At 32.1% G+C, this 12,943-nt stretch overlaps 3 protein-coding genes across 3 annotated transcripts; all 3 read right to left on the reverse strand.

Annotated features, from left to right (window-relative positions):
• Positions 1-208: 208 nt before the first annotated feature.
• Positions 209-1,955, reverse strand: LOC134279989 (putative nuclease HARBI1). Its single transcript, XM_062762391.1, has 3 exons — positions 1,881-1,955; positions 561-818; positions 209-425 (listed from the first exon to the last, which is right to left on the reverse strand). The coding sequence occupies exons 1-3, from the start codon at positions 1,940-1,942 to the stop codon at positions 209-211; spliced, it is 537 nt and encodes a 178-aa protein (XP_062618375.1). The 5' UTR covers positions 1,943-1,955.
• Positions 1,956-7,631: 5,676 nt separating this feature from the next.
• LOC134279990 (carbonyl reductase [NADPH] 1-like) lies at positions 7,632-9,533 on the reverse strand. The gene is made up of 2 exons (XM_062762392.1): positions 9,399-9,533; positions 7,632-8,683 (listed from the first exon to the last, which is right to left on the reverse strand). Exons 1-2 carry the CDS (start codon positions 9,417-9,419, stop codon positions 7,874-7,876), a joined length of 831 nt encoding a protein of 276 aa, XP_062618376.1. The 5' UTR covers positions 9,420-9,533; the 3' UTR covers positions 7,632-7,873.
• A 310-nt stretch (positions 9,534-9,843) lies between these two features.
• LOC134279991 (carbonyl reductase [NADPH] 1-like) lies at positions 9,844-12,644 on the reverse strand. Its single transcript, XM_062762393.1, has 2 exons — positions 12,503-12,644; positions 9,844-10,827 (listed from the first exon to the last, which is right to left on the reverse strand). Exons 1-2 carry the CDS (start codon positions 12,521-12,523, stop codon positions 10,021-10,023), a joined length of 828 nt encoding a protein of 275 aa, XP_062618377.1. The 5' UTR covers positions 12,524-12,644; the 3' UTR covers positions 9,844-10,020.
• Between the last annotated feature and the right edge of the window lie 299 nt (positions 12,645-12,943).

Raw genomic sequence — 12,943 nt, forward strand, 5'->3', positions numbered from 1 at the left:
GTCATTTGAAGGTACATGAAATCATAAAACATATTCGCTCACAAATCTTTGGAATATTTCTAAGCTTTTTTGCATATATTTATTTACATATATCCATGCATGTACTTAAATAGTTCACGAAGTGGAAATACCAACGGAAGCATGTAATGATTATTATATCAGAAATAAAACAAACTACTGTTATCTAAATCTTGTATTGATTTCATTTTCATAAGAGATTTGCAACTTGGTGTCTTAATTGCTGTGCTGACACAGTGGCAACATCTCTGCATACAGCATGATGGTTTACATTCACGATGCGGCCCCCATCTCTTATTGGAAGTTTTTCTTCAATTGCAACATTGTGTAGTCTGAAACAGGTCTCTATCACCCGCGAACACTTTAATGGGGAAAATGGTAGCGAACCTCCCGTTTTATGTAGACATCTAGAATAAAGAAAAGAAATGAGCTAATAAATCCATGCTCTAAGGTTTCTCTTTGACTGCACATTAGTTGGAAATAATTTTTTAAAATATAAATACACATATGAAAATAGAAAACTAAAACGATGATAATATTACCTGAATCTTGACTTCAACACCCCAAAAGCTCTCTCAACGACAATCCTTGTTCTTCCGTGGGCCTCGTTGAACTTTTCCTCTTGTTGGTTGCTTGGGGATGGGAAGGGGGTGAGGATCCAATTCTTAAGTGGATATCCGGAATCTCCAAGTAACCACCCGCCTTCAGGGAGAGACTGAATTCTTCTTGGAAGTCCCGAGTTCGTCAAAACAAAAGCATCGTGAGTTGAGCCCGGAAAAGAAGCGTTGATGTGAAGAAATCTTGAAATAGAAAATAGATGATATGTCTTATATGGAGAATACTAGTTCATAGTGTTTTCAAAATTTGATATTTTTTTTGTTTATTATTATTATTTTTTAGTAAGATATACTGTGATCTTCTCTTCAATGCTTTATTATATATATATATATATATATATATATATATATATATATATATATATATATATATATATATATATATATATATATAATAATTTATATATATATATATATATATATATATATATATATATATATATATATATATATATATATATATATATATTATTTTTATCATTTATTCCCAGCTCTCTGATTGGCTCAAACTTGATCACATGATTTAGTATATAACAGCATAAAGACTTGAGTTACTATTTATAGAATCTGAAATGCATATCGACTTGAGGTGTCTTAAAATGGAGGTAATTTCCGTGAAACAAAAAAGTACTGTATTCAATCAAAGCTAATACAGTGTATGATTTAATGTTTCTACATGTTCTAGAAAAAAAAAATTATTTCAACTTTTACTAACTTTTTTTCAATGTTCTGTATTTGATGAGACAAAAGAAGGCATTGGATTAGGATAACTTCATATTAATTAAAACATATTCGATATGTGTGTCAAATATTGATACAAAACTTAATCAAATAAATGAAGTATTCTGAATAAGTAAATCGTCTAAATCACTCCATCAATATAAAGGAAACGCTTTACATTAAACGGTGTAATTTTTTTTTATCTCTAGTCTCTAATTGTTAAAGGGAGAAAACTTTTCCCATTATTTTCATAATTTGTTTTGTCAATCTATGTAAAAAATAATATAACAAATGTAGCCCTTTAATTCGGTCAATCCATAGATATATCGACTTCACAGAAAAGCATATCGACCTCGCACTTCGTGCTCGGTCGATATGCTTTTCTGTGAAGTCGATATATCTATGGATTGACCTCATCAAAGGGCTATATTATATATATATATATATATATATATATATATATATATATATATATATATATATATATATATATATATATATATATATATATAAACTATATCTAACCTCATCCTAGCATCAGCGACTGCCTGTATATTCAGTGCATGGAAGTTTTTTTCTGCAAACATATGCAGATTCGTCTGGCCCACTCATTCCTTTAATGGCAATGAGAGTTCCATCTATGTAGACAGCGCCAATACAATTCGGCATTTTGGCAATGTCGTGGAATTCTGACTTAATTTTCCTCGACTCCGCTACCCGCTCAGGAAATGATATATTCTTGAAAGTGTTGATAGCCAGACAAACTTTAAAATAACTTAATAAATTAATATACAAGTATGTATGTATATATGCTATAACGTTAAGAAAATAAATACCTTGATCATTTAATTTTTTGAATCTTAGTTTACTTAAATGCCGTAAAAGCTTTAATTATTTGATAGATTTTATGCTTGTGAAACATTCGTATAAATAATAAATACCATTGTGAATAATACGGGAAACAGAAGGTCTTGAAATTCCATGTAAGTCACCAACTTCCGAGAAAAAGTCGCCCTTTGCAAGATACCGTAGAGTAACCAGGACCTACATGTATATTGACAATACAATGAAATAAATAATACATTTGAAACCATGAATTATTTTGCAAAAACTAAATCTATAGGATTTTTTTTACTGAACCATTTGATTTTCTCTCTCTGATATATATAGTTCCAATGCACAGGTACTTGTGGAAAGGACCCCCCCCCCCGATATTCAACCTCGGGGCTTGTTAGACATTTTTTTCACAAATTATTTCTTACACTTATTCATCACATTACTAAAATATGAAAAAATCGTCAAAACCCCAAAACAACTATACATTATAAAGGAGATGTATAGTGGGTATTTTTTGAGGAGCGATTGTTTTGGGGGTTTTAACGATTTTTTTCATATTGTACACATGATGAATAAGTGTAATATAAATATAATTTGTGAAAAAAGCCCCGGGTTGAATATTGGGGGGGGGGGAGGTCCTGTCCACAAGTGTTCCAATGCTAATTAAAAGAACAAATTAAATTCATTTTTCCCAGAAATAAATAATGACTTATAATTGTATACATTATTTATTTATCAAAATTAATAAATCAATCACCTGTGTGTGAACAGGTACAGCATGGGCCCTGAAAGTAGGTCGCAATATATATGGTTCAACTTCATGGATTATCCTATCAATGACGTGTCGTGGAAAACGGTATCGTTCGAATTAGGTCTTTGTCGTCAAGCGTAAATAAAATGTTAAACCTCTCTCTATAAACCCTCTCTCTTCTCATCATTCTTCTTTTTCTACGCCTCAAAAACAGTAGGGTCGCCATTTTTCAGAAATTGTATACAGACTAAGAACTTACGCCTGCCCAAGAGCGGGCGTAGATTTAAGCCAAGATTTAGTCTCGGCCTAAATATCGGCCTTTTTGTGAAACGCAACCTAGTCCAATTTTCAGGTTTAGTCCTCAGTTTAGTCCGGACTAAGCTTACGACTGGTCGTAGGCCTTTTTGAGAAACGAGCCCCTGGGGCTCGTTTCTCAAAAAATCGTAGATTTTGGCCTAAGTTAGTCCGACTAAAAAAGTTACGCCAAAATTTAGACGGGCCTATATCGCGTTTCTAAAAGCGGCGTAAGACTGGGCCTAGGACTAAGACCTCTCCGCTAGGTATTAAGCATGCGCAGATCGCATTTTATTTGGTTTTGAGACTATAATGACATGTGGCGGATCAAATTAATATCCCACTTGAACCTAAATAAAGGATGTTAAGCACGGGAAGCACGAGCACGATTGCATGTTTTCCCTTTTCACCGTCTTTCAAACAGATCTATTACGCAAACCCATCTGTGTTTTCAAGTTCAAAGCATTAACATAGTAGCAGATTCTGATACATGTGTATCTTGAAAAAGGGGCAGATTGGGTTCGGGTTAACTAAAAAAAACTGACTGAGTAAATCTTTTATTATAATTTTGGACACAGCCTCCCTCCCCCTCTACATCCGCAAGTGTTATATTAGATATCTACCTTAAAACCGAATGATGTACATACATGATTATACATACATGTACTTGCTAAATTTTGAAATAAAAAGTAATTTTCCTTTATATGAGTAAAAGTCATATATGGCTAGGCGGGAACAGGCTCGTAGCAAAAGTTTTGAAAGTCGGGGGAAGGGGGGGGGGGGGCAACCAGTATCTGAATAAGTAACAGAGCCCCCGACCAACAGACGTACTGTTAAAAAATTTATCAGTTATGAAATCATAATTATCATAAAAAGAATTATTAAAACATGCATAAGAGAATTATTAATAAAAATGATCAGACATACAGTGTATATATGGTTTTCCTTGGCTCCCGTTTTTGTTAAAATTTAGACGTAAATAAACTTCAATGAAATTTATGTTTTGTGAAATAATAAAATTTATATATTTATTTTATCTTTATATTGATTTAAGAAATATGCAAATAATTAAGGGTTTTAAATACCTTAGTTTTAAACAAAACTTCAAAAAACGACATTTTTGACGCTGTATATATATAAGCGACAATTTTATATACGTGCGAGCCTTGAACAAGAAAGAAATTTACAAATGTATAAAACATTTTCTGAATATGTGCCTGAAATGGCCCATACCATATACTGGTATAATTCTTTATAAAATTTCAATCAATTTATTCAATATGAATTAGACATATATTGGCAATCTAGGTGATACATGTATTACATTTTGGACATACAGTTTTACATGGATATCGTTATGATAATTTACATAGGCCATGTGCATGATGTGGAAATAGTACATAATTATGTTACATGTATATACACCATTTGCATTATAACACACGCATTCTCAAATTCAATCGAAATATTTTAGAAATTTATTTTAAAAAAATACTAGATTTCTTGCCTGCAATATGGTTCACATTGAAGAATTCGATTTAAAACTATTAAGCTTTTGCAAGCCATTAAGTAAAAACGATTAACCCATCTACACTTCTCACCTCTCGACAATGAGTGAACAGTCTTATGAACAGAATACTTTAAGTATAATATTCGAACATTTTACAAAATCAAATTTTTATGTTTTATTAATATCATATTTAAATAATTAAAGGGGAAAATTAAAGAAGTATTGACTTGGTTGATGGCATAGAATATTTCTCATTATCTAAAATATATTTTTAAAAATGAATATTTTTTGAGGGTTTATTGAAACATTATTCATAAAAAAAAATTATCCTGGCATCGATTTTAAAAAGTAATATTCAGCAGAGAATAGAAATGCTGAAAGTGGGCGTCAGCCCATAAATTATACACCTTTTTAAACAGAAAACGCATAATTGCAATAAAAAAATCGGGAGGGTTGCAGCCCCCCCCCCTCCATCCCACAACGCGTGCCTACATTTTTAAAAAATAAAATCTGACACTTCTTAAATTTCTACCCAACTAGAATTCAAAATTCTTAATTACAAATTTTTAGTTCATCCCACCTTTTGCGGAGTACAGTTTGCATCTCTACTTGTCTACATAATATTACATGTATATGTTGTTTATTAATTTTCATGATTTTTCGTATATCATATCATATAATTATGTGCATGAGCAGGCCTAGATTTAAACCAAAATATAGTCTCGACTAAGTCTCCGCCTTTTTGTGAAACGCAACTTAGTCCGACTTCCGGGTTTAGTCACTGATTTAGTCCGGACTAAGCTTACACCTGGTCGTAGGCCTTTTTGAGAAACGAGCCCCTGGTGTCAAAAATATACTGGTCTGCGCTTAAGATCAATCCTACTGATATACAGGGCTACGATCTTGAACTGTCAGTAAACACTTACATAACTGTTGAAATGATAGAATGATCACAGGAAAAAACATCTGACAGCTGCTTATTGAGAAGAGATCTTGCGGCCTATGTATACATAACAGCAATTGACACAAGCTTGCTGCAAATTTTCAGAAACTCCGCATGTTTGCAGGAACACTACAAGAAACATACACACCAATCTGCTGTTCGCAGCACCGGTTCTACAAATAAAATGTTTGTGGGGAGTTCGAAGAACAGTTAAAAAGTCAATTCGGCGAATAAAACGCATGTTACATTGAGGTCCACCCAAAATTTGCTTTTTCATAATTCATGAATGAAACTGTAGATGCTTCATCATTTTGTTAGAATTTCACAAGACCTATTCTAGAATAGTCTATTAGGTGTAATCTGATATACACAATATATTTTATTGGTAAGATTTGATTTTTATGGCAAGCCCTTTTGCAATTTATTCGGAAAATAAAATTTATCTGAAAATTACACAGATACATGTATCTCTTAAAAAACTTTAAGATATATCTCTCAACTTTAAGAGATATCTCTCTGAGAAAGAGATATCTCATTAACATAGAGATATATATCTCTTATACTTGGAGAAATATCTCTTACACTTAGTGAGATATCTATTTTTAGAAAGATATCTCTATCACTTAAACAGAGATCTCTTTCTCCTTGAGAGATATCTCTTAAATGAAAAGAGATATCTCTGAACGTGAAAGATATATCTCTTTCACCTAGAGAGATATCTCGTTTATTTTGGGAGATATCCTTCCAAGTTAAAGAAATAACTCTCAAGGTGAAAGAGATATCTTTCAAAAGTGTCCAAAACAAATATCTCTCAAGAAAAAAGAGATATCTCTTTATTGTAAAGAGATATATACCTTCATTATTTTTATTTAAATTGCGTTTTTAATGACTTCTCCCATTACCGGAAGCAAGCTTTTAATTCACGGAAGTACATTAAAGTATTTTGAAAATTCGACATATTCATGATATTCTATATTATAGCTTTACTTAACATTTCAAGTAATTCTGTGTTGTCTACATTTCAAATTAGTAATAGTTGATTATTTCATAAGCTGAGAAAATTCGGTCCATTGCATTTGAGATTTTATGCTTACTTTCGTTTTCCTGAATATTAAAGTTTCAGTATGTTTATCAACGAAGTTGCCATTTTCATTTGTTGTTTCAAACAAGGGATTTATATCACTTTTGTCTACATAGTGCATACATTATTCTGGGTATGAAATGCTCAGTCTTTATTCTCATAAAAGCGAAATTGTTCAAGAGACTTTACTTCCTGTTTCGCTTTCATTTAAACGACCAGAATTAATTATTTCATTTTAAGAATCACACAAAAAGAGAAATCTCTTTCATTAAAAGAGATATCTCTTTAACTTAGAAAAATATCTCTTTTTGAAAATCTAAAGAGGCCGATATCTCTGTAAGAAAGATATCTTTTTCAACCTTGTTGAAGAGATATCTCTCGCTTTAAGAGATATTTCTCGATTAAAGAGATACCTCTCTAGCTTATAAAGATATCGCTCTATGCTAAAGAGATATCTCTCTTATTGAAAGAATTTTTTTTCTATTTCATGAATATATAGTAGAAGGGCTCGCCATAGATTTTGCTTTAATTTAATATGGATTAATTTTCTCTTTATGGGATGATGTAGGTCAAAACTACTTGAAACTTCAATTCTTAATTTAATAGTTCACTTATTTGTAACAAGATCAGTTAGATCAGACTACATGTTCCTCAATAACATATAATTTCCCAAGAATATGTCAATAAAACGACATTATTAAGTTTCCTTACAAAAATCAAAGTACAAATTATCAGGCGTTTGCGCAAGCTACTAAAGGATGGTATACTTATATAATTCGTAAACCATTAGCATTGTCAATATATAGATTGTTCATGTATTTATAAATATATGTACTAACCATAACTGGAACAAAACTAGCTACATTTACAAATACTTTAATTTCAGGTCAGGTTGTCAAGACATACATTTTTTGAACTATGAAAATTACTGGAACAAAATTACCTACATTTAGAAATGCTTTATTTTCAGGTCAGGTTAATAAATGTATTTCAGAGATGAAACATTCTCTAATTTGAGTTTTTGAACAAAAAATAGATTAAGCTTTATTATATAACAAAAATTCAGCCAACAGGAAGATAGATGTTATGTTTTTACAAATAACTATCCACTCCAATTCTTGACCTTCCTTTCAGATACAAAATTCCCGGCTGGACTTTTCGTTCCTGGTGGAAGTAAGGCCAAATACAAAGGCGTCTCGGCGCCCTGGTCGATAGTTTTATGACCTTTGTGTGATGTCATATCTGTATCAACGTAACCAGGGCAGCAAGCATTAACCAAGATGTCTTCTCGTGGGTCTGCTGAAAGTTGACGATGTTGAATTTCGGTCAAGGCAGATACACCAACTTTGGACATTCCGTAGGCGCTATTCGCATACCCTTTGCTTTCATGGTTTCCATTCTTAGCTGCCTGGACAAACTCGTTAATTAACCTTGTCAAATCGTCAATTGTTAGTTTTGGATTTGCAAATTTGGCTCGAATTTCCTTGCTACATTTTTTAATCGCAGAGGAGCTAGACATGCTGGAAACATTCACAACTCTTGCATGCGGTCTAAGAAGAGGAAACAAAGCTTCACATACGGTAAGCGTTCCAAAGTAATTTGTTTTTATCGTAACCTCTGCTTGTTCAGAAAAAGGGGCAGTTGACGCTTGCTTGTAAGCCATACCTGCATTGTTAACAAGACCATCCAAACCTCCATATGTTGTTTTAAGAAAATCTCGCAGACGATCAATGCTGGCTTGGTCGGTGATGTCAAGCTGATGGAACTTTGGAGAAAGTCCCTCTGAGTTTAAGATCTTGACGGCCTGCTTGCCGAGCTCCTCATTCCTGGCAGTTAGATACACATCACCGTCAAACTGTTTACAGAGGCCCCGAACAATGGCGTAACCGATTCCTTTGTTAGAACCCGTCACCTGAAAATAATTTTTTTTAATTAACCATCTGTACTTGGCACGTACATAAATCGAATAGGTGATATCACTTTTTGGCAGTATATACCAAAACGCTCCCCTCGTAAATATGTTCAAATACCTGTGCCTAATTTTAGATCAATTGCACGTAATTAACACCTCTAAAATTATTTTATCTTTATTTATACAACATTGTATTCACAAATAAAAGTGAATACCTCTAACATCTTTAGATGATTTGAATATAGGTTTAATTTAATTATATTATTAATTTGGAGAAAGGTACGGATATATGTATCAAAGAATTGAAGAATGACGTAGGGATTAAATGTACCATGTTCATTTTATAAATAATCGACATTCATTTTATTGAACCAATTAGCGCACTTTTAAAAGCCTTATACATGTAAACGAATTTTATAATGATAAGCTATTTGCTTGCCTTCCAACGCGATTAGTACACACATGGTAATAATTTATTAAATTGTGTTCGTTTAAAGTCTCCATACTTTAGTTGAAAAAAAACGTCGTATTAATATTTATCTTAACAAGTGGTTTCTGTGATAAGTTTTTACATGTACAAACACAGGTGAAGACATGTGCAGACTGACCACTGTTTATCCAATAGAAGAATCATGAATGACCACCCATGATTTTAAATGTTATAAATCTATAGCCTGGATACAGTGTATATGCAGACAACTAAAACTGAACTTACCACTGCGACCTTCTTGGACATGATTTTATCAAAGGCCTTATAGAGACTTTTGGTCTAACTATTGACCCTTTGAAGAAATGCTCCGTGCTAAGTTTTAGGACTTATCGGCATGTAAACAAATATTTCAAGTACGACACGCCATAACTGAAACTAATATATAATATTAGTTATCCAGGTCCAATCAAGGGTGTACGGGGATTTACCCGGGTTTTATTCCATACACCCTGAGGCCGAAGGCATTTTTTTTATTGTTTGCTTATTCATTAAATTGTACATGTTGAAGAAACACAGTGTTGTTCCAAATTGCATATTTTCATTATAGAGGTAATGTTTTCAGTAAGGTTTCTTTAAAAAATAAGATCTAGATAGTTTAAAGTTTACTTAAAGGAAAGTGCTGATTTTTATCTTTGAACTAAAACATTATAATAGAAGAGGCATATTTTGCTTTTCCTACAAACTCTTTAATTTAAAGTCATGAATAAAGAATACTTACTATTTAAATATTCATTTAAAAATACAGATTCAGCATCAATATAACTATAACAAAGTGCATCTAAAATATACTTTAAATGGAAAAAGTTCAATTACAATTATTACTTGTGACAATTAATTTGATAAACTACTATGCGCTCCAGTTCTTAATGTTCCTTTCTGAAACAAAATTCCCGGCTGGGGTCTTCGTTCCCAGCGGAAGTAAGGCCAAATACAAAGGCGTGTCGGCGCCCTGGTCGATAGTTTTATGACCTTTGTGTGATGTCATATCTGTATCAACGTAACCAGGGCAGCAAGCGTTAACCAAAATGTCTTCTCGTGGGTCTGCTGAAAGCTGACGATGCTGGATTTCTGTGAGTACCGTCACTCCAACCTTTGACATGCCATATGCGCTGTTCGCATACCCTTTGCTTTCATGATTCCCATTCTTTGCCGCTTGAATAAAATCATTCATCAGAGCCGTCAATTCTGCAATTGCTAGTTTTGGATTGCGAAATTTGGATTGAATTTCTTGACTACATCTCTTGATAGCAGCACTGGCCATACTTGATACGTTTACCACTCTTGCGTGCGGTCTTAAGAGAGGAAACAACGTTTCACAAACGGCAAGGGTACCAAAGTAATTCGTTTTTATCGTAACCTCTGCTTGTTCAGCGAATGGGGCAGTTGACGATTGCTTGTAAGCCATTCCTGCATTGTTAACAAGAATGTCCAAACCTCCATAGGTGGCCCTGAGAAAATCGCGCAGACGATCAATGCTGGCTTGGTCGTTGATGTCAAGTTGATGGAACTTTGGAGAAAGTCCCTCAGAGTTTAAGCTCTTGACGGCCTGCTTACCTAGCTCCTCATTCCTGGCAGTTAGATACACATCTCCATCAAACTGTTTACAGAGGCCCCGAACAATGGCGTACCCTATACCCTTGTTAGAACCCGTCACCTTAAAACAAAATAATTTATTTAATTTTTTTTTTTTTTTGTGTGTGTGTGTTTTTTTTTTTTGTTTTTTTTTTACATAAAGCATTTTTTTCTTTTCCTCTAAGAAGTTGGAGAACGGCTTAAATTACATTGTAATAACATCGTTAAAAAGTATTATTTTTTAATTATTTTGATACATGCGCCATGTTTTATTGCTACTAATGACTAAGTTATCGACATTTAATTTTTTTTAAATCTTCAGGAACAGAGGCTTTGAAATGTGGGAAAAACTTAAACTTCAATTATTTTCTATCTTTCCCGATCGAAATTCTAGAATTTTCCTTAACACTTTCCTTAAGGTAGGATTCTTCTCATATTTCTAATATTTAAAAATTAATGAAATTTTCACGGAATCAAGAAGACAATATCAGTAAGTGATAGTATCAGTGAAATTAAATTTGACCGTTTTATCTTAGAGGCAAGGTCAGGTCAAGGTCATTATCCTTCTCCTTGACATTAAGAATAAAAAATAACTGTTGCCAATCATGTGATACCTACTTCTATTTCAAAAGTTTAATGATTGTTCTTTTTTGCATAAAAACATATTGCTATATCGGGTCTATAGCATGATATTACCAAATTTACATAAATAATTTAACTTAACTGGATATTGGTTAATCCGAATTTTCTCTGTTTTTCTTAATTTTTAAGGATATATTAGTTATTTTCATATGCTTCCTATATTTAACTTTTTCTTATTTTCACATATAATAAAGTTGTCTTATAAATGTACAAAATGATACAAAAACAAAAAGTTTTGATCGTTTACTAAGAGAGAAAAATACTTTTTATGGATTTTTGGCTCAAATCTGCACTTTGATAGGAAGCGTTTAAAAGCTAATAAAGTTCTAGTTTATTTGAAAAATCATATTTATTTGATATATTTTGAAAGTTTAGTCCCTCATTATTAATCTAACTTACAATTGAAAATTTCTCCAAGTCTTCGATTGTGTAAAAATTATAACTAAATTCATTGTTCTATTATAATTTTGAGAGGCAGAAAAGAAGATATTTTCATACGCCACCATTCCGCCAAAAATATAGTCCCTGCAAGTTTTCAAAGGCAGTTTACAATTTCTATTTAAAGTTGTACAATTGTAATGAGGAAAGAAAAATATGTTTTTTTAAATTCCTTAAACCTTAAATATATAAGATATATAAGCAAATATGCTTTGAATGTTTCATTTAGTCAGAAACCAGAGAAGAATCCTACCTTAAGGCTACCAAATTAAATTAAATTAAATGTTTTAAAAAAAATCGTTTAAAAATTGCAAACGTGTTAGGTATATTCTTCGATTTAAAGGAACTGTTTACACAAGGGTTAACCCAGAGTAAAGCCAACTGGACATTTAATGTTTGTCTTGGAATGATGGTCTCATGTTTATTTGATTCAATCTTCGATTTTGAAATAAAGCAAGGCAATTTAACGTGCATAAAACTAGTAATTTAATGGTTTTATTTGAACAATTTTGTGTAAAATAATTATTAAAAATCTTTTCAATTGCAGCATTGTATACACGTATATTCCACTAAGAACTATGAAATTTCTTTCCATTTCTTTTTGCTTTTTTAAAAGTTTCTTTTGCAAAAATAAAATAATATACAGGTAAACAAATAATTTGCAAAACATGACTTACCACAGCTACTTTTTTCGACATATGGGTTCTTCTAGTAAGTGACAACTAGAAATTTAGAAGTACCGTTGGTCTTAAAAGCAAAATCGATATGTTAATTTTTAGGACTTTTGAAAGGCTTTGTGTATATAATATTCTAAGGTACACCGGAGTTGACATCAACACATTACTGATAACTTAGATGTAGAGTTTTGAGTTCGAACACTGTACACATTTGTTATCTTTATCTTTTATATAACCAAGATAAACACTCTGTTGCAGTTTATGTGTACAGTAAAACATGTTGATAACAAAGTACCAAGGAAGGACGATTTTGCTTCCTATATAACCTTAATTCATCATATCCGCTAAGTTCACAATAAATGCTGTTTGTTATCTTTATTCTTCATAATATTTAAACAATGAGAAATGAAAATAATTTCGCTTTAAAACGTCAATTCATAA

The sequence above is a fragment of the Saccostrea cucullata genome, unplaced genomic scaffold (genome assembly GCF_032062105.1).
Source record: "Saccostrea cucullata isolate Sc308-1 unplaced genomic scaffold, CSIRO_AGI_Scuc_v1 ctg7015, whole genome shotgun sequence".
Classification (NCBI taxonomy): domain Eukaryota; kingdom Metazoa; phylum Mollusca; class Bivalvia; order Ostreida; family Ostreidae; genus Saccostrea; species Saccostrea cuccullata.